Source organism: Echiichthys vipera (assembly GCF_963691815.1).
Source record: "Echiichthys vipera genome assembly, chromosome: 19".
NCBI classification, from domain to species: domain Eukaryota; kingdom Metazoa; phylum Chordata; class Actinopteri; order Perciformes; family Trachinidae; genus Echiichthys; species Echiichthys vipera.
In genome coordinates this window covers 21,795,904-21,817,299 of record NC_139844.1, presented here as the reverse complement: position 1 = coordinate 21,817,299, position 21,396 = coordinate 21,795,904, and the positions used below count along the sequence as shown (strand labels likewise).

The window sequence follows — 21,396 nt, the reverse complement described above, 5'->3', positions numbered from 1 at the left end:
ATACCAGGGTCTAAAAAGACTTCTGTAGAAGTGTCAACTCAAGTAAAAGTGTAAAAGTACTGGTTTCAAAACTACTTAAAGTACAAAAGTAAAAGTAATGTAAGGCAGAAAATGCCATTAACATACATACACACAAACATACATACAAAGACAGTCACTTATATTTCATGTATATAATTCAATGCTCTATGTTTAGTTTGCTTGTGTTCATGTTTATATTTATGTAGGCGCTGTCAAATCAAATCAAATTCCTTGTAATGAAAATTGCCTGATTCTGATTCTGATTAAGGACAAATGCTCAGGCCCGGCCTAATGTGCACTACCCCACCTCCCTAAAAAAACATTGTTTGAAAAGGCCATCATGGTGTCAAAAGTATTAGATAAGTATAGATATAGGGTTTAAAAAGACTTCTGTAGAAGCATCAACTCGAGCTTTTGACTCAAGTGAAAGTGTAAAAGCACTGGTTTTAAAACTACTTAAAGTATAAAAGTAAAAGTAATGTGAGGGGGGAAAATGCCATAAAGGAGAAATGCTTAGGCCACGCCACAGGGGCCTAATGTGCACTACCCCACCTCCCTAAAAAAACATTTTCTAAAGGCCATAATGACCATTATGTTGTGTTAAAATGTTAATATTGAAGTTGTTGAGTTTTTGAAAGCTGATAGCTCGTGGTACTTGTGTGTGCAGAGCTTGCAGCGCATTCGAAATGAGTTGTTTTTGCATCCAACCATTTAAAAAACTCTTCAAGGTACAGCCAGACATGTAGAAGGGTTACACCATGAATCAACAGCCATGTTTAACAATTCACTAAATATATACAGTACATATATAAATATATATATATACATATATATGCACGGGGTTTCTGTACCCGTCCCTTCTAACGAGGCTATTTTTAAAATGTAAGGAGTAGAAAGTACAGATAATTGCATTAAAATGTAACAAGTAGAAGTAAAAAGTCTGACAAATAACTCCTCCAGTAAAGTAAAGATACCCAACATTTCTACCTAAGAAGGTAAAGTATTTGTATTTGGTAACTTGACACCTGTGCACAGCCTGCAGTGGCATATATAATATATATATAATAACTTGAGATGTCAGTGAGCCTCTTTAATTCATTTACTACAGTAAAGGCTGCTGGCAGCAAACAAGGAAACCTCCTAAAAAAAGAAAACGTTCTCAGCTACATCTTCAACCTTTATGTTTTTCCGTATCCTCGTGTATTTAAGCGACAGTGAGGAAAGAGTGAGATCTGGTTTCATCAGCAGGACCATCAAAGAACCTTTAGGAAAGAACATCGAGGACATCTGATCGAAGAGGACTCAGCCTATAACAGTCAAAATGAGCCGTATAATAATTATAGACATTGAAAGTACAAAGATTGGGTAAATGTGTGTTGTTGGTTGAAGAACTAAAGTACAGGCAGTGGTCGGGTCTCAGCTGTGAAACATGTGACTGCTGTGAAGAGCTCAAACAGGCAGGCGTTCTTAGGACCACAGCAAAAGACCAAAATAGCGTAAAGTCTCGCTGCTGTCCTGGCTCCAGTGTCTTATAACACACCTTTCATTAAGGACGAGTGGTGTTAAAACTCATTTCTGATCCATTACAGACAGCATGACTATTATTGCCATAGGAAAAGATGCTTTTCTACAGTTTTCCACGCATCAAAGCCAGTTTTGCAATGAGCGAACCTTTCAGAACCTGAGATGCAGAGATCCCAGCGTGTGAGACTTTCACCCTGAACACGTCGGTCTCTTCATACACTAATTATGGATCTCCTGAACATCCGCGGGATTACAAGTGTACTATATTCAAGCATATTCTTTCTGGTTATGGTAGAAAAGTCTACAATGTAAACATGTTGTTGCCAGTTTGGTTTCTCTCGTTAGCTTGAACATCATTCATTACAGTGGGAAGATACAAAGTACGTGAAACAGCGAACTCCAAGGTTAGAATAAAACTACTGGTCCAATAAGACGTTTGTTGGTAAGCTACACAGCTTCTGAACGTCCGCGGGATTAAAAGTGTACTATATCCAAGCATTTTTTTCTTGTTAATGTAGAAAAGTCTACAATTTAAACATTTAGTTGCTGGAAACTTTGTCTCAGACAGTTTTGAGTCTCTCGTTAGCTTGAACATCATTCATTGCAGTGGGAAGATACTACATACTTGAAACAGCGAACTCCAAGGTTAGAATAAAAATATTGGTCCAAGAAGACGTGTGGAGGGGTTTGTTGGGAAGCTATACAGCGCTGTCAACCACAGAGACTGTACAGTGCATCTGGGACAGACCGTGAAAGTGGTGCACTGCAGCCAAAATGGGTAAGATGACATCCAACCGTCACCCAGAGGGCTGAGCGAGACACCGCACGGTTTTACAGTTACATGATGACCCTGAACACATCGCATCTGGTTTGGGAAAACGTAAACATACTGATTCATTTACAGTGTTTATTGTTGGACGCAGACAACGTATCTCTCGCTGCCGCGTCCTCTTCAGACGAAGACGCTTTTCCAGTGAACTGTATTTATGTCCACAAGAGATAAGACTTAAAATATAAATGAGCCCTCACTTGATGTTCCAGTTATTTTAAGTTCAACACGAGCACAGCGAGCACGTCATCGCATCAATTACTATACAGACACAGAATAATCAGAAACGGGTTTAATACAGAAGAAACTGACAGACTTTTCTTCAGAAATCTCACAATGTAAATGTTATGCATGTCCGTCCTATAGGAATAGTGTGTTCACACCGTTAGTGTGCTTCTGATGCGTCACGATGCACTTCAAGTCGTTTCAAAAGGAGCTACCATAGCTGCGGTTCAATTCTGCCCAGAAATCGCTTCAGAGCTGCTCTCGGATTATTTTAGTGCAAATGCAAAGTCCAGTGACGTACACTGGGTTTGGATATTAAGGCCGTAACTTATGAACGTACAAAAAGTTTATTTTAAGCATCACTGAACTCTACAGCTGTTCCTAGTTTGGACGATGAAATGCCGATGGTTGTCGTGGTGGACGAGAAGATGGACATTTCATACAGGTGAACACAGACAGAAGCGTAACACATTAAAAAGGTCTGCGCTTAAGTTCGACAATATCGTCACATTAAATTACATCCATCAGTATATAAAAAAATACAGCCAAAAACAAATGATAGAGCTCCTACACGAGTCGCTGATAAATATGGTCGAACTGTAGGAAGCACCCGTCACACGGGGGTGTTATCGGGAAAGCGTCTAAAAAGGCCGTTAGAGCTTCACTTCCTTACTTTTGCACGGTTTCACAGCTGCCGTCAACATGAAGGGATGCTTAACTTGAAAGTGTCAACATGGCGTGCCAAATCTTTCACGTCGAGTTTGGAACTAAAAAGAAGCTTTAGGCACGTTTGTCTATTTAAAGATGCTGACTGGCAAGAGGCCCGGGACACCCGAGAACATTTGCTTAAGTCTGTCATAATCGATTTTACACAATTGTAACTGCCACGTTAAATAATTCCTGTGATTACGTACGCTCTTTGACTGTTAACTGGATGTCTGTTTAACGACACGTCAGTATCAGAGGAACACCGCTTAGAGGACAACCATGAATAATGCAAAAGTGTTGAAACAATGAAATGTCGACCTGGTGTATTTCATGTGGAGACACATTCGACTGTCAGAAGGAGGAGGAGCCTGCTGATGTCTTAGATGAGAACACAACGTCATGCACTGTTTAAGTTTCCATATCCAGTCTTTGGGGGGTTTTAATCAGAGTTATCAGAGTCTGTATTGTGCTTTGTTTAAAAAAGAAAGTTTCATATCTGTTCACTGCTTCATGCCCTTGATCCACATCTCTCAGGGTGTCGATTGCCAGTGAGCGAAAGATTTCTGAGCGGAGCGGCCGTTCCCTTGGAGTACATCGAGTCCGGCTCAGTGAGCTGTGGTTCAGGTCGGTTTGACCGTAGGTCTCTAACACACAAAGCCACAGCTGGCGCGACTTGGCAGCAATTTAGGTCTGTGGCTGACCATCGCACATCATTTTTGCAGCGTCCTTCACTGCTGGCACTACTCAACCTGATCTGTGGCTGTTAGAGAGGAGTGACCTTGCAAATCTTTGATCTCACTGATTTAGAGTGGTGTCGTCCTATTTTCCACATCATGTTTTTTTTTTACTTTTTTCAGAAGCTAAATGAAACCGTCTGACAACACAACACCAGGCCCAGGGTACAGCGAAACAGATGTACAATGTCCACTGGAACGTTTTACCGGGGGTATACTATTAGTTCTGAGCGATATTCACAAATACAGTGGCAAACAATGGTAGTGTAGCTCTCTTTGATTCACTTTTTGTGCCGTTTTTTGGATTGCAAATAAAGTCAGACTAAATTTGACCTCTGCAGGTGCAGAACATATGTACACGTTGGTGGTCAACTGGCCAGCTACAGTCTTACAATGAGTCCAAGTGCAAGTCTTAACAGAATGGCTGAGGCAACCATCTGCACCAGTTCTTTGATGCGGGCTTGGTGTGTCAGGGCCCAAAGGCAGCCAAAATGTAGGCCACAACGCACTTGTCTGAGAGTCTGGGGGAGGGTGTGTATTGTGGAGCACATTACTCTCGGTCCATCTGTCTTTATACACCCCCCCCTCTACTCCCCCTAACCTGGCTTGCCTTTGCCCAGCTCAGTCTAAAGGATTACAGCCTAGTCTAGGTCTAATCTGTCTTTAAGCTGGTCTGAGCAGCGCTGTCCTTCTCTTTCTCTCTGTCTTCCTCCTGAAGTCTGGCCTGCAGTTTAACACAGATGCTCGTGTCGCCGCTGCACAGAGCCTGAAGGAAGAGGTCTGTGTGTTCTTTTAGCCGGTCTATGTCGCTCTGAGCGTGTCGGTTCTGCCTGTGGAGCTCCTTGGTGCGGAGCGCGATGTCCAGCAGGCCAGATTGGCTCAGGATGTTGTAAGTGTTGTGGAAGCGCTTCCTCTTTGTATCAGTCTCACTGTCACCGTGTTTACATTCTCCTGATGAGCTGCTCTCGTGGGGGTTCGCAACAGACAGGGAGGTGGAAAACTCTGCCTGGCTGACAGCTGATGAAGGCCTCTCCCCGGCAGGACTACTGCAGGTACTCGTTTCTGTTGCGGGGAGGGAAAGTCGGCCCTGGGGCAGAGGAGATGTGGTGGTGGGGGTAGCAGGAAGACTGGGGGTGGTTGAGCCGGAGTTACTTGCACCACTACTCAGATATTTCTTCTGCTTCTCTCTGTGACAGTGTTCCCGATGGTGGGAGGTCAAACTGCTGCTCTTCTTTGACCCAGAAGAAGATGAGGAGGAGGAGGAGGAGGAGGAGGAGTGATAAGAAGAGGAGGTGGTAGAGGAAGACGAGGAAGCAGTTCCTCTCCCTGAGGAACTGGAGCTGTCTCCAGGATATGGAGCAATTTTGGGGTAGGATTTCAGGATGGGAAGATACTTCTGAGGGCGTCTGTGTCTGGAGGAGACCTTTTTGGAGGAAGATTGATGAGAGACCACAGGCTGAATGAAGACCACCTGAGGCTGCTGGACCACAGGCTGAACCACCTCCACGGTGGGATTAAACCTCCAGGGCTTCAGAGCAGGAGGATTATCTTGAGGCTGCAAAGGCAACAAAGTCAAAATTTAGAGCTTTAAAAAGCCATATCCCACAGGCACCTGTCCATTTTAAACTTGTTTACTTTCCGTTGTTTGTTTGAGACACAACGCAGAAAGACAAGTGGGGAGCTGCCACACTCTTCACCGAAAACAGAAACCATGAAAATACTGTACCATTTAATCATTTAGTCTTTGAAATGATGAATACTGTACAATCACACATCCCACGTTTCCACAAAGCACAGAGATCTGCGCTACAACTGATTCATGACTGCGGCCAATGAAGCCATATATAAAAATAAAAAAAAATAGTAACTTAAGTTATCAGATAAACGTAGTGGAGTTAAAAGTAAAATATTTCCCACTGAAAGTATAAAGTAGCTTGAAAAGAAAATACTCAAGTAAAAAACAAGACCCTCAAAATTGTACTTTAAGACAAATATACCGTGATATACACTGGAGATCAAAATTAGAGAACAAATTATAAAAACTAGATTTATTAGAAATGTTTTATTGTTCAGAATTTGAAAGAATATCTGCTGTACTAGCATGTTTTTTAAGGCACTTAATTATTTAATTAATTAATTATTTTGTGAAAGAAGCAGTGAGCAAAATTAGAGAAGACTTTCAGATCCCTCCCAGTTATTGGTGTTAACCTGGAACTAGGTGACAATTTGCTTAATTATGGGACACACCCTACAGTGTTTATCTGGCAGCTCCTCTTGTTACTTTGCAAGATGGCAGCTGCTCTAAGGCGACTGAAACCCTGAGACAGCAGGTTGTTCAGGTGAAGGCCAAAAGGAGGACCCTCTCAGCCATCTGAGAGAGGTCAAGGGTTCACAGTCTGTGATTTCGAGAATATTGAAACTTTACAAGGACACAGATTTGTTTCAGTGCCTCAAAAAGGCAGGTCGTCCAAGTAAAACAAGTGCACGGGAGGACAGGATTATGAGAAGGCTGGTTACTCTTCGTTTTCACAGAAAATAAAGGTTTTTGTTGTGTGGCAGATATTCTATCAAATTCTGAACAGTAAAAAAAACAACAATATTTCAGAATCATCAAGTATTAATAATTTGTATACTTAATTTGTATTCTCCAAATTTGATCTCCAGTGTACATTTAAGACCATACCGTACAGCCTACTTTAGTGGTTGATTTTAACTGTGTGACTTTAATTTCCTGTTTATTGTCTCATATTGCATATATTTGAAGCCTGAGTTTTTTTAAAAGCGCTATATTAATAAAACATTTTTATATATATATAAAAACACAGAATTACACGCCACAATTACCAAATAAAGTTTCACTTTTATTCTCCCCTCACTTTCACTTTTCGTTTGTGTCTCTGGAGGCACCAAAAATGCTTTTGAAATTCAAAATCACAGAATTAATTTTCCTGTGTAATTCCTGGTCACCATTGTGTAAAGGAGGGTCAGATACAGACGTTTACAGTTTACACTTACACCTGCATCAACGGGTATATCATAATTGAGTTAGTTATACACAGGCGCAACAAAACTGGACCACAACTGTTCTGTTGTGACATGCTTATATCAGTGCCTTACGTTTAATGATTGAGGGCTGAACTTTAGTGAAAACAGAGAATCTGTTCACTCAAATAATGTTGTATGGTCAGGTTTATATCGTAATAGTTTTGAGTGTACCTGCTTGAGGATGACGTTGTTCATGATGATCATGGGAGAGAGGCTTGAGTAGGAGCCTCCTACCACAGCCAGCTGAGAGGACTGGGTCCCAGAGCCAGAAGTATGTGGCCCCTTCTGTGCAACAGGGCGGGGTGAAGCCTCAGGGTCTACATGGTCTGTTGTGCTCATGTGCTCAGAGCCTGCATCTATAGACAGGAAGTTTAACTGGGGTTAAATTAAGTGTTACTTTATAATCTCATCACATACAACTGTGGCAAGAGCAAGGACGAACCTGAGAACCCAGAGTCTCTCTCCGAGTCTGGCTGGGAGTTTCCAGACTTGCGAGGTCTGTACGCTGCCCTTGAGTGACTCTCTGCCTTCCTCTTGGTGTTCATCTCCTCTCCTGCTGTACTGACAATATCTCGGGCTCGACAAGATCTCTCAGCAACTACATCAGCAATGACAAAATATGGGATTGAAATATTCAGTTAGAACTGGGCAGCATATCTATAATCATGACATGGCAGTGTATGCTAGTAATTACAATATTGTGATATAAAACAAACATTGTGTGCCCGCCTACAGTAGCTGCACCTAATAACAGACAACCCTTGGCTGGTACAATGTAAACAGAACGTGACAGAAAGTCCCAAAGTCAAACCCGTCAGATTTAAATATATATATATATATTATTCAGACTATTTGTTTAAAGGAAAAGCAATACTTTCATTCTGCACCCCTCAAAACGCCCCGTGGATGTATTATTATTATTTTAAATATAGCTTTTAATAAAGATTATACATATTCAACCTTTAATATTATTACTAAAGTTACTGGACTTGCTGCTGCTCATGGAGGAATTGACTTACTCTATGTGTAGTGTCTTGATAGCTATTGTTATGATTTGGCACCAATTGAATTGATCAAGGCATATATAGAGAGATATTAGTGTGATCTAAAAAGCAGCATGTGGGCCGGTGGGCCAGTGGTTAGTGCAGCCGCCCCATGTAAAGAGAGGTTCGACGACACCCCCCCCCCCCCCCCTCTCTCTCTCTCTCTCTCTCTCTCTCTCACCCCCTTTCCTGTCTGTCCTATTTAATAAAAGATCTGAAAACTGCCAATAAACAATCTTTAAAAAATGAAAAAAGCTGCCTGTGCAGATCACTCTTCACTAAATGCGACAACAACAGACTTGAAGCGTAACTTGAGGCGTAACTTGAAGCGTAGTAAACGCGGCGGTGCATTGATTAATATGGAAACCTATCTGTTCATGCGACAGACGGTTACAGTTACAACGCTTCTGCAAACGCTCCCGACGGGACCTGCCTGTTAACGCCACCACAAACGTAAATGTCGCACATAGAAGGGTGTAACTGAAGTGGTTATAACATTTGATACACGGCGGCCTAACTGAGCTAACGGTGGTTAACCTAGCTTAACTACCTCAACGCAATTTCCCACTTTAGAGAATTAGAGAGACGAACGTTACGCTAACGCTAATTTACCAACGGTTAACGTTAAGAATGCAAAGCTAACGACACAAAATACACAGCACTGGGTACAACAAACACAACACGTTTAGGAAACACAAAATAATGTACGTACTGACTTCAAAGCGGGGGGAAAGGAAGCCTTTAGCCGGGTTGAGGTGTCTGCTGTAACTAGGCGCCGTCGTCTCCTCGGTGTTGTCGACCGTTGACTCCTTCCAGCTTCGTACACCAGAACTCTGTGTTCCACGGTACAATGCACGAGACACACCGCCCCTCCCCTGTCTGCTGGGTCACGTGCAGAGCAGGGTGGCAGCGGCCGTTAACCGTTGCCGTTAAATTGTCCCACGAGCCTCAACACGGTAAGCAACCGGCTGTCACTGTGGTCGGTTTTTAATCATTTTTAAACAGTTAATGTTCCTAAGCGGCGAGAAACGCACAGACATGTTAGTGACAGGTAACCATGTTTGGTCGCTAAGGGGCGTGGCGTTGCCTGGAGTACCGGACACGTCACATTCTTTAGGCCGCTACGCCCGCCCACCTAGTAGATGTCCAGGCTTCTGATTGGCCGACGCAGCCAGCAGCACAAAAACGTGACTGCTGCCAAATGTGTGGCAGGCTGAGGACATTGTGTTCGCCGCGTGTGTGTGTACAGTAGTACAGAGGCATCTCAAGTGAACTGTCGGGGAATCCAGTGACGTGAGGTTGGGAGCGTAATGTACTGGTGTGTTACATAAGAGCTGGCCTAAAGCTAACCCCGAGCGGAGCAAGTTTCCTCCGCCGCATGTTTTGAAGAGGTAAACAAAACAGTGCCACAACAGAACAAAACGTCCCCGCGACACGTGCACGCGTGCTGCTCTCCACTGCATGACTTTGAGACCCAGAAGAAATCCAACCTCCCTAAGTGAAAGTCAGTTAGCCTCAATTTGAACTACATATATGAAACTCCCAATACCACCCAGAGCAAAAGAGATGCAGTTTAAAACATTTAAATTAAAAACGTGTATTCATCCAGAGATTTTCCACACCACAGATTTAACATTGACTTAGATGCATGTGCGTTTTGCAAAAAGGACAGTTGAAACCACATATCTTTAGTTATCTTATGTTTAGTTACAGAGTTTAGAATAGAATAGAAATATTTTATTGATCCCAAGCTGGGAAATTGCAGTTCCTGGGTGAAAATTACACGGTGAATGGGGTGATTATAATGGGGACATTTTTTATCCATTAAAACAGATTTTTAAAAACATTTCCTCACTTCCTAGTATTTAAGAAAGAATTGAACACATATAAGAAATCCCTAGATGTAATGACAAGAGCGTCATGATGTATTTTCTTTTCAGTTTTATAGGCTAACTATAACAGGAGTCACTCTGCAGTGAACGTGAAGTCACAGAGAAGGTTTCTGGCCTCGCTGTTAATCGGTGATAACGTCACGATGGACGCAGGCCTTAATCTTTTCCCCTGGCAGCTAATAAGCTTACAGCATCCCACCCTACCTGTTCTGGATCTCTTGTAGCCTGTCATACGCCTATTTTTAAAACCTCCCACACAAGCAACTACATTTTTTAAATTAAAGCCGACACAGATTTCGGTCGGTTAAAAAACAACAGTTAGAGTTGAAGGAGTTTGCAGATGGTAAAGTTGTTTGCTTTTACACTAAAATAAAGCAAACAATGTTACGGACAAGGTGGAAAGTCTGGATGAAGAAGGATGAAGATGACACATTCCCAGATGAGCTGTTGGTTTCCTCTCCAAAGTCAGTCTTCAGAAATAAACTATAGACAGACGTGTGGATCAGTGAAGATTGATCTTGTTTTGAGGGAACTGGCACCTGAGGAGACAAAAACAAACAATAAATGACATTCATTTGGTACTTTTGGACTATGAAATACATCCATGTCCACGTTGTGTGACTTCACCAAATGCCACTTGAATTTCAAATTTTCCAGCAAGCAGCAGAGCACCTGGTGTTAATTATACCAACATTACTAATAAGCTGTAACTGAACTGTAACTATAGACGCCACACTGGACGACTTTGTTATTGAACATCATTATTTGCCTCATTGTGGCATCATGCCAAGGGGGAACTGTTCAACTTGATAATTCAATCGGATCGAACCATTGAAGAAACAAGGAGAAGAAGACGTTTCATGTTTTATGGCTCTCACATAACACCACTGAGCAAAAACAAAGCAGAACCAACAACCTAAAAAATCTTGTTTTCCACAATTCTCCCCTTTTTAAGCATTCATTCATTCATTCATTCATCTTCAACCACTTGTCCCTGTCGGGGTCGCGGGGGCCTGGAGCCGATCCGAGCTGACATCGGGCGTGAGGCGGGGTCCACCCTGGACAGGACCTGGCTTGAGACACCATTTCAAAATCCATGTTGTTGACTGAAACCTCTTTTACTGTCTGTATATGGATATTGGTTGTTGTTTTTTGCATTGTCAGCGAGTTAAATCCCTATTTCCATTATCAGAGGAGCTTCCTGAAAGTTCTTCTATTTGACTGTATACAAATTGCAAGTGGAGTCAGGGTTTGAGACCACTAATGTACTCAAATACAAGCTCAGAACTACAGATCACCCCCCAAATAACAGCTTTAACACTGAGAATACACCGTAGATGGATTAGTGAACAGGCTTAGAGGGCACAGGCCCAGGGGCCCATGGGGTCAGAGGTCCCTTGACACCAAGCCTTGAGTGTGCGTTGACATTTCTCCTTGTGTTGTGAAAAAGGCAAAATGTCCCGAAGAACCAACGTGAAGTCCTAAACATTCACCTTGAGGTCGTCACAAGACTGAAACCATTATGAAAACATCCGAGGGAATCATTTTCCCTTGCAGGAAGCTTTACGCCAGTTCAGTTTATGATTAGTACCCAATCATACCATTTTGGAAGCTCTGAGTCTACTGGAAGAAAGGTAAAACTCTGCAAATGTGTGGCCCCTGTCCGTCAAAGGGGGTCTGGTTTACAAAGGAGTCGTAGCCAAAAAGAAGTCATGGTGCATAATTAGCTACAGCCAGAACAACAAGACCACACAGGTTACTACACAGTTCATACAATACTTGTTGTAAGAAAACCTAGAAACCACCAACAAACATGACAATGACCTCAAGTCCAGTGTCTGGTTTAGAGGATAGATTCCCTTTCGTCTCTGTTTCGGCTGCGGGATAAAATGTCCCCCTGGAGATGGTTCGAGCCTATTGTCACCGCCTCAAACAGTTGACCCAGTTTCATCGAGCACCTACTTCACCCGTTGTTTATGTGCTGCAACGGCCGAGTCGGTAGTGACGCTTAAACCTATTCCTAAATCTTCCACAATAGGGATCCCAAGCTATCTCTCAGCCCTAGGGATATGAGTCTTATTAGCTGCATGTATACACTGTATTACTCACTTTAAATTGTAGACTTGTAAACCACCTTGAGAGGACAGGTTTGTGGATGAGCAAAATGGATTAAGAGAAGCCAGCGCTTGCATTGACCATATACTGAATATGCAGTCACTTTCATTATTATACGTGCAAGAACTAAAGGACAATATGTCTACATTTGTTTGTTTTACCTCAAGAATGACTTGATTAATAGGAATCTTCTTCAATATAGTGTTGGTTTCTAAATTCTGGTGTTAATGGGATGTTTTATTATGCCATCAAAGTGTAATTCCAGCGCAAAATCATCTTTGAAATCGCCTTTTTCGGCACTTACAGACATCAAAAAAGACATCGAGACAGTTTCTTTTTCGTGTATGAACTATTTACAGCTTTTTTATTCACTAATGTTTCCAAATTAACACCAAATCTCTGCAGTAGCATGAAAAGAGTCCCCACACATAAAACGAAGCACCAGTGGAAGGCCTTTTGGATGCATTTGGTAATCCACTTATATGGACTTTACTATGAGAGGAGCTGGTACAGGGGCCAGTAGGTAAGTCTTTCAAACACTCTTTTAATAAACTCCGGGTTCACTAACTACGTTGTTGGTGTTTAGAGCAGCCGTTTGCTAATGCTTTTTCCTCTTGGATCCTTGTGTTGAATACGGACCGGGCTCCTAAAATTGGGCCTTTGATCCATAAATTCTTGTTACACAAACTGCAAATATCCTTTACTGACATGTTGTTTACTTTCTGAGCTTTGCCTCCACGCTGTTGATACGTCATACGCTTCGTTGATCTGATTGGTTGATTTGGCCCGTTGTTGGTGATAGACAGGTGGTTCATCCAATCAGCAACCAGTATTTTCGCCCCTTCCCAAAAGATCTCCAAACAACAGTTCCCAGATGGAAATGCTGAGCAGATGTGAATCAATCCATCTGGCAGACTCAGGTTAGGTAGATTTGGCTGCTTCTTAGAGTTTATCCTTTGGTCAGCCTTGGATTATTGTGATACATATGTTCTGCGGCCTTACACAGGAGCATAATCATGACATAAATGGCTGGTGCATTACAAGCCCGCCAAAGAGAAGTTCAATACGGCTGATAACACTGTGATATTGTTTGATCTCATGTCCTTGGACAGTGTGGAGGAAACAGTGAGGAACGCAGCCGTAAATGTCCAAACATAATGAAACAATGTCTATATGTGTGTGTGTGTGTGTGTGTGTGTGTGTGTGTGTGTGTGTGTGTGTGTGTGTGTGTGTGTGTGTGTGTGTGTCACAGGAGGGCAATCCATCACTTACTTGCCACAGCCGTTTGCTGTCTTCTTGTGTTTCCTCCTCCGAGGTCTGTTCTTCATGGACTCACTGATGCTGTGAAGGAAGAGCACAGTGCTGTGAAGATATTGATGCTTTAAACTCTGATAAATAAAATGTTCATCTACTGACCTTTTGTTATTCACAGGTTTCTGACGGGCTCTAAAACAAGGGAAAAACACACAAACTGTCAGTTACCTGTGCTATAAAAATCTCAACTTGCGTCACGTGTTTCTCAGGAAGACTTACCTGCATTTACATCCCTGATGCTCTGCAAACGTCAGTTCCACATGGTGCTGGGACATCATGGGGTGAATCCTTATCACCTGAGAGACAAAGGAGAGGGACAATTAAAACTGAATACAGGGTCACGCAGTATATTTTACAGACACTGCATGATTCACATCTCCCATTTGTGATCGAATCCTGTCTGATCAGAGCTCTTGCTGCACCTGCAGAGTGATGTTGCGTTCAAGGGTAGCCTGACACTCCAGGTTCTCATCCCCGCAGCAACCGGAGCAGCGCGAAAGTGGGACACAAGCAGGCAGGTAGATGTACTCCACTTCTCCAGGGTACTCCTGCTCCACATCCACCAACTGCTCCATGGGCCGGCACATGCTCTTCACCCACACCTCCTGGAACGCCATCACTACAGGACAAGTTGAATGAATCTTTAGTATTTAGATCTTTAGAGGTGTAGCAGCCTATTCGGTTTGAAAACACCCTTACCTCTTGAGTGTCCCTCTTCTGGAGGGTGTGAAATCTGCAAAATACAAATTTGAAACATTTAATATTAATGCCAAACATAGTCGCAATGATACAGAACCTGCAGACAATCAGGAAACTGATACAAGTGAGGAATGAACATGATATACACTCACGGGCCACTTTATTAGGTACACCTATCCAACAGCTCGTTAACGCAAATTTCTAATCAGCCAATCACATGACAGCAACTCAATGCATTTAGGCATGTAGACATGGTGAAGAGGATGTGCTGCAGTTCAAACACAGCATCAGAACGGGGAAGAAAGTAGAAAATCTTGTTTTCCACAATTCTCCCCTTTTTAAGCAGATACGTTTTATTTGAATCTGGCTTGAGACACCAGTTCAAAATCCATGTTATTGACTATAACCTCTTTTATTGTCTGTATATGGGTATTGTTTTTTTTTTTTTTTGTATTGTCAGCGAGTTAAATCCCTATTTTCATTAACAGAGGAGCTTCCTGAAAGTTCTTCTATTTGACTGTATACAAATTGCAAGTGGAGTCAGGTTTTGAGACCACTAATGTTCTCAAATACAAGCTCAGAACTACAGATCACCAACCAAATAACAGTTTTAACACTGAGAATACACCGTAGATGGATTACTGAACAGGCTTAGAGGGCACAGGCCTTTGAACGTGGCGTGGTTGTCGGTGCCAGACGGGCTGCTCTGAGTATTTCAGAAACTGCTGATCTACTGGGATTTTCACAATTCAATTCAATTCAATTCAATTTTATTTATAGTGCCGAATCATCTCAGGACACTTTACAGACTAGGTAAAGACCACACACTATGATAAACAAAGACCCAACAATTCCCCCATAGAGTACGGTGGCAACGAAAACCTTCCCTATTACAGGCAGGAACGTCAGACAGACCCAGCTCTGTGGAGGACGGACATCTGTCACACACAACCATCTCTAGGGTTTACAGAGAATGGTCCCAAAAAGAGAAAAGATCCAGTGAGCGGCAGTTCTGTGGGCGCAAATGCCTCGTTTCAGCCAGAGGTCAGAGGAGAATGGCCAGACTGGTTGGAGCTGTTAGAAAGGCACCAGTAACTCAAATATCCACTGGTTCCAACAGAGGAATGCAGGAGAGCATCTGTGAACACCACCTACTTTCTAGCAGACAGGGAACAGCAGCAGAAGACCACACTGATACTTCATTAAGCACCAGGTGCGCCTAATAAAGTGGCCGGTGGGTGGAAATAGCAGTGGGTTCACAGAGCAGTTGCAGGGCGCCCTCTGGTGGAAGGGAAGAAGGAGTTCACACACAATGAGCCAGAGAAAAGGATGCAGCGTTGTCTCAGGAGTGCACCACTGTGCCGCTGTTTAAGCAGTAAAATGAGCCAGCAGCAAAAATGCACTTGATTTCCCAATCTGCTGTAATATGAGCAGTTTTATTATGACAGGAAAGAAAGACGCTCAAAGAATGCGAGGGATAACAGCAGAGACTTTTACACAATACATGCAGCCGAAACAAAGGCAGCACTGAGAAAGTATCATGACACAGGATGCATATCTCGGAAAGTTTTCACAACCCAGCCTCCAAACTCCCCGTGGCAACGGTCCTGATGTTTGAACGCCAAATGGAGCAGAAACACGAGCGCGAGGTTGATCTTGGCTCTCGTCTTCTTCTTTAATATCAACACTCCTTCTGACTCCTCACCTCTCCTCTCTCTCCCGCTTTCCTCTCGCACTGTGAACATGGATGGGAACATCGTCTTCTAAATGTCACACGCAGGGCTCGTGAATAGGGTTTTTTTTATGTTCGCTGGGAGTGAGTTTGTACGTTGTGCAAAAAAGAGCCTGCGTTGCCTCAATCGACACTATAGCCAGATTCACTGCAACAGCTGTAATTGGCAGAAAACATGCAGACGTGCAGAAACATTACAATGTGAATGAAGTGGCTCGGTGCTGGACGCGATGAGCCACGAGCTGAAACTGCTAAAAAGGGAAGAATATGGAAAATGGTTAAACGTGGAAGACTGTGCTTCTGTTTTCTTACACAAAGCTTCCAAGCAAATGCACAAAGGTTATTATCGTGCTGAAGAGATTTGCAAAGCAGTGTTTTGGGCACGTTTTTGATTTTCCTAGTTGTTAATGTGGTGGTCATTTTGTTTTACATTTGGACGTTTTCAGTATCCCAAAAAAGATGCGTTTGTCCAGATCCTGAAGGCAAAATAAATCTGCATTTTCCTCTAATATACTTATTTACGCACGTGTACAGTAACTGCATCCAAAGGTACATGACAAAAAGTGTCCGCTGATTCTATTTGTGTAAAGAGCAAAGAGTTCAGGCTGACACGGAGCCCCTTCATGTTATAACACATCAGCTATATTTGACATACATTTAATTCCAACCAGTTGCATTGTCACAATTAAAGTTATTTCCTATTCTTAGCATCAGCAGGATACTTCCACTCATGATCTGTTATGTTGCTTCAAACATCTGTAAAACACAGGAAGCTTGTGGATGGATGAAATTCACTCTGTATAAGAAAAAGTACATCTCATAATATTTCGGGGGGCTGACTTAGAACTTTGATTTTGGCTCCTAGAGGGCACTTAAGCCCACGTTTTGGCTCCTCCAGGGCACTGAAGCCCACGTTTTGGCTCCTCCAGGGCACTTTAGCCCATGTTTTGGCTTCAAGAAGGTACTTTAACAGATGTCTTGACTCCAAGAGGGCACTTTAACACACATTTTGGCTCCAAGAGGGCACTTTAGCCTACATTTAGGTTCCAAGAGGGCACTTTGGCACACGTTTTGGCTCCCAATAGGTCACTTTAAACATGTTTTGGCTCCTCAAGGGCACTTTCACCCATGTTTTGGCTCCAAGAGGGCACTTTAGCACACATTTTGGCTCCCAAGAGGGCACTGTAACATGCATTTTGGCTCCTAGAGGGCACTTTAGCACACATATTGGCTCCTAGAGGGCACTTTAGCACACATTTTGGCTCCTAGAGGGCACTGTAACATGCATTTTGGCTCCTAGAGGGCACTTTAGCACACATTTTGGCTCCTAGAGGCAAGAGGGCACTCTGGCACGCGTTTTGGCTCCTAGAGGGCACTTTAACCCACGTTTTGGCTTCAAAAGGAACACTTTAGCAACAATTGGGCCACGCCTGCACACCTATGTGGCTCTGCACACCTCTCTATCTCAACCTGGATCAGTAACATACAGCAGCTGCATCTGAGGCACACTGTAAACATGGCAACACCCCCCCCCCACACACACACAAACAAAAAAAACTAAAAAAAACTCAAAATGCAGACGTTATCTTCATGGTGGGGCACGCAGCCTGTCAAGAATAGGCTCGAGTGTGGAACAGATGTGTCCTGTGTCTGCCATTTAAATGGGGCTCCTGTTTGCTTCACTGTGCACGTGAGGTGCTAATGGGAGTCACATTTCAAGAGGAAAAAAAAAACAAAATAAATAATCAACGCTGTCTTCTTCTCCTGATGACGAATTTCACATTCAATTTCACTTTGATGAATACCACATTTGCATGCATCACTAACAGCTGAAATGGTTCAAAACCACCGACACATGGAGAATGACACAAATGACATGAATGATGAAGTGTGGATTACCTGCGCAGGCACCAGCTGCAGCAGAAGAACCGTCAAGAACTGCGAGGTCCCGATGAAAGTTTGCATAGTGCCCGGACTATGCCCGGACAAGACCCCGGCCGCTCAGCCACAACCTGCGGTCAGGACTGAGAGAGTCACAGCAGCCGCTGCTGGGTGCTTAGACTGGTCTCTCTCTCTCTCTCTCTCTCTCTCTCTCTCTCTCTCTCTCTCTCTCTCTCTCTCTCTCTCTCTCTCTCTCTCTCTCTCTCTCTCTCTCTCTCTCTGTCTGTCTCTGTCTGTCTTTCTGTCTAACTGTCTCTCTCTCTCTCTCTCTCTCCATCCCTCGCTCTCTCTCTGTCTCTCTGCCCCCCCTCTCTCTTTCCCTCTTTTTCTCTCTCTCCCTCTCTGTCTCTCTCTCTCCCTCTTTCTCTCTCTCTATCTCTCTCTCTCCCTCTTTCTCTCTCTCTGTCTCTCTCTCTCTCTCTCTTTGTCTCTCTCTCTCTCTCCCTCTTTCTCTCTCTCTGTCTCTCTCTCTCTCTCTTTGTCTCTCTCTCTCTCTCCCTCTTTCTCTCTCTCTGTCTCTCTCTCTCTCTCCCTCTCTCTCTCTCTTTCTCCCTCTCTGTCTCTCTCTCTCTTTCTCTCTCTCTCTCTGTCTCTCTCTCTCTCTCTCTCTTTCTCCCTCTCTGTCTCTCTCTCTCTTTCTCTCTCTCTCTCTGTCTCTGTCTCTCTCTCTCTCTCTCTCTCTCTCTCTCTGTCTCTCTCTCTCTAGCAATCAAGCACAGCCTATTAGGTCGAGATGTAAACATAAAGCCATTCATTTACACTATAGAGACACAAACAATATAATATTTTAAACAGCCTGAATTATAATAAACAAAAGGAAATGTTCGTATGATTAATGCCGGTGACAGCAAATGCTATAAGTTACAGTTATATAGTATCTTCACAGGTGGATGTTGTCTTGACTGTTAAGTCAGTCAATGTGTTGTACATTTTGATACAATATGAAAATCTATCGGCCGACTTTTGGAACATGCTCGAGTTTTCCAATATTTAAAAAAAATTTGGATCTGAAAACAACACAAAGCTGAAAAACGTGGCTCCAGACTCAAGACAAGTTCAAGGTCAAGTTTGTTTGTTTTTCATCTGTCCTGGGAGAAATTTGTGCTGGACAATGACAAGTTGCTGCATGGATAATACAAAAAACATGGACATAAAACATAAAAACATGCAACAAAAAAAACATATTGGACAGACAAACCATAGGCCACAACACTAAAACATAGACAAAGTGCAAAAGATCCTCTCACGCACTTAAAATACATAATTCTCCAAAGCACATACGCACACAGGCTGCTGCTAAGGTAGCGAGAACATTCTGATGCCTGTACAGATATGCAATCCAATTATAAGAGCATAAATGTAAAAGCAATAAATATAAAAGCAGAAAGAAATTTTGGGAATATGGTTTTCTCAGGACAGTAACGTGTAAACACAAAATGAATAAAAACACATTTTCTTGATGACTAAAGCTCAACTTGGTAATGGTCTGAAACAGGGGTGTCAAACTCAGGCCTGTGGGCCAAATCCGGCCCGCGGTGTAATTATATTTGGCCCGCAAGATCATTCCAAGGTTCTGTGAGAGCTGGCCCGCGAGTATAAAGCACATACACGTCTACTTTTCTGTTGACAAACATGAGCATCCATGCTACCAGTGTCTGCAGACACACTTAATCCACCCCTCCCCAAAAACAGGCAAAAGAAAGATGGAGAACAGGAGCTTTCAGCAGCGGTGGGAGGCAGATTATCTGTGACTGAAGGTAAAGAGCTGTTTGTCACCGTGGCTGTAACCAAAGAATCAAACAGAAGAAACACCACGACAAGAACAAGGACCTGCACTGAAAAGGTTCACCGATACACATCTGGAGAGAAGGGAACACATGCACATTTGTTGGTATTGACTTTGGCACGCAACTTTGTCCCAGTTTTTAAATTTGGCCCACTGTGAATTTGAGTTTGACACCGCTGGTCTGAAACATTTCTGCTGAACAAGATTTCCATTTAAACTGCCAACACACAGGGGCTCTGGTGTCACTTCTGCACCTGGACCAAAGCTGCATCTTCTGCATGGTGTGTGCACTGAGACGCTCAGGGTGTTTTGCCTGTTTAGTCCGGGCTCAAACGCTGCAGACCTGAGGTTATCAACACTGATGCTGCAAGAATGAGCAGAATGTCCCAGTTAGTTACCCTCCTTCATTCCCACTTTGTCATGTTTATGCACAATCATGTGCTCACTGCAGATAACGTATCTGTTATTGTCAGTTTATGTCTGGAACGAGTGCTGTAAACAACTGCTGTCTAAATTTAGCTTCCCTGTTACGCAATAACTGGCTTCTTGTGGTTTGCAGATCACAATTAATGCAGATTTCCCGGTAATAGGTGTAGTGATACCAGCCATATCACAGTGCTTGTTTGCTCATTCTGCAGGGCACGGATGACAAGCACCGAGGTGCCCTTACGTTTATTAGGAGGGCTCAGGTGTGTGTTCATCGCTGGTGTGCTTTACGGGATAATTGGGCTGGTGTGTTTCGATAAACAGCCTCTGTGGAGGAGATAACCAAGATGGATGATGCCTCTCTTCTCACCACGTCCCCGAATCCTGCCAGCTTAGTGGCCATGTAAGAAAAGTCAGAGCTACATCACCTTATAGTTGTACATGAAATGAAATAATGTATGAATTGGGAACTATATGAATGCATTATTCACTGTGCTCAGCAAATCCTACAAGTTCAAGAAGAGTTTGCACGACCCGTTGGATCTGAATGATATCTTAAAGTGTGATTCCAGCGCAAAATCATCCCATGGTCTTTTTCGGCACATCGACACAGTTTTTTCATGTAACAACTATTAACGAAGAAATCCGGTAGAGCTGCTAACAGCCGGACGTGGCTAACACTGATTAGCTTGGGGCAGTGGGGTGAAGGCATTAAAACGTCTTTTTCAACCACTAATACTGCTCAAAATAACACCAAACCACTGCAGCAGCAGGAGAAGAGTCCCTACACATAAAACAAAGCACCAACAGCAGTAGTAGTAGTAGTAGTTAGCGAAACCGGCATGTATGACGTACTAACAGCGTCGAGGCAAAGCTCGGAAAGTAAACAACATGTCAGTAAAGTATATTTGCAGTTTGTGTAACGTAAATTTGGGGATAAAAGGCACAATTTCAGGTGCCCGTTCCATATTCAACAGAGGGATCCCAGAGAAAAAAGCGTTAGCGAATGGCTGCTCTAAGCACCAACAACCTAATGAGTGCACCCGGAGTTTATTAAAAGAGTGTTTGAAAGACTTGGCCCAGGTACCAGCTCCTCTCATAGTAAAGTCCATTCAAGTGGATTACCAAAGTCAATCCAAAAGGAAGGAGCCCATTGGTGCTTTGTTTTATGTGTAGGGACTCTTCTCATGCTGCTGCAGAGGTTTGGTGTTAATTTAAGCAGTATTAGTGGTTAAAAAAGACGCTTTAATGCCTTCACCATACTGCCCCGAGCTATTTAGCCGTGTGTTAAAAAACTCCTGATGGCTTATTTGATGTATGTAAGGGCCAAAAAAAAGACCATGAGATGATTTTGCGCCTGAA

The 21,396-nt window shown here is 43.1% G+C and overlaps 2 protein-coding genes across 3 annotated transcripts; both read right to left on the bottom strand.

Moving 5' to 3' along the window:
- Nucleotides 1–2,651: 2,651 nt before the first annotated feature.
- cipcb (CLOCK-interacting pacemaker b) lies at nt 2,652–8,969 on the bottom strand. 2 transcript variants are annotated; one of them, XM_083934150.1, is made up of 4 exons: nt 8,846–8,969; nt 7,529–7,684; nt 7,258–7,442; nt 2,652–5,596 (listed from the first exon to the last, which is right to left on the bottom strand). In XM_083934150.1, exons 2-4 carry the CDS (start codon nt 7,629–7,631, stop codon nt 4,694–4,696), a joined length of 1,191 nt encoding a protein of 396 aa, XP_083790276.1. In that variant the 5' UTR covers nt 7,632–7,684; nt 8,846–8,969; the 3' UTR covers nt 2,652–4,693. The 2 variants fall into 2 exon arrangements, with proteins under 2 accessions (XP_083790276.1, XP_083790275.1); XM_083934149.1 differs by having other exon boundaries at nt 8,842–8,966.
- A 940-nt stretch (nt 8,970–9,909) lies between these two features.
- Nucleotides 9,910–17,897, bottom strand: LOC310962093 (vascular endothelial growth factor A-like). The gene is made up of 7 exons (XM_083934451.1): nt 17,781–17,897; nt 14,150–14,183; nt 13,873–14,069; nt 13,670–13,746; nt 13,553–13,582; nt 13,409–13,477; nt 9,910–10,560 (listed from the first exon to the last, which is right to left on the bottom strand). The coding sequence occupies exons 1-7, from the start codon at nt 17,844–17,846 to the stop codon at nt 10,524–10,526; spliced, it is 510 nt and encodes a 169-aa protein (XP_083790577.1). The 5' UTR covers nt 17,847–17,897; the 3' UTR covers nt 9,910–10,523.
- Nucleotides 17,898–21,396: the final 3,499 nt, after the last annotated feature.

What these genes read in the sequence shown, in the direction of transcription:
- cipcb (XM_083934150.1), bottom strand. Translation starts at nt 7,631, where the DNA reads ATGAACACCAAGAGGAAGGCAGAGAGTCACTCAAGGGCAGCGTACAGA. An exon ending in GAGAGACTCTGGGTTCTCAG is followed by an intron (nt 7,443 to 7,528) that starts GTTCGTCCTTGC and finishes TCCTGTCTATAG; the next exon opens with ATGCAGGCTCTGAGCACATG. An exon ending in ACAACGTCATCCTCAAGCAG is followed by an intron (nt 5,597 to 7,257) that starts GTACACTCAAAA and finishes TTGCCTTTGCAG; the next exon opens with CCTCAAGATAATCCTCCTGC.
- LOC310962093 (XM_083934451.1), bottom strand. Translation starts at nt 17,846, where the DNA reads ATGCAAACTTTCATCGGGACCTCGCAGTTCTTGACGGTTCTTCTGCTG. An exon ending in AGAAGAGGGACACTCAAGAG is followed by an intron (nt 14,070 to 14,149) that starts GTAAGGGTGTTT and finishes CTTGTCCTGTAG; the next exon opens with TGATGGCGTTCCAGGAGGTG. An exon ending in AACGCAACATCACTCTGCAG is followed by an intron (nt 13,747 to 13,872) that starts GTGCAGCAAGAG and finishes TTTGTCTCTCAG; the next exon opens with GTGATAAGGATTCACCCCAT.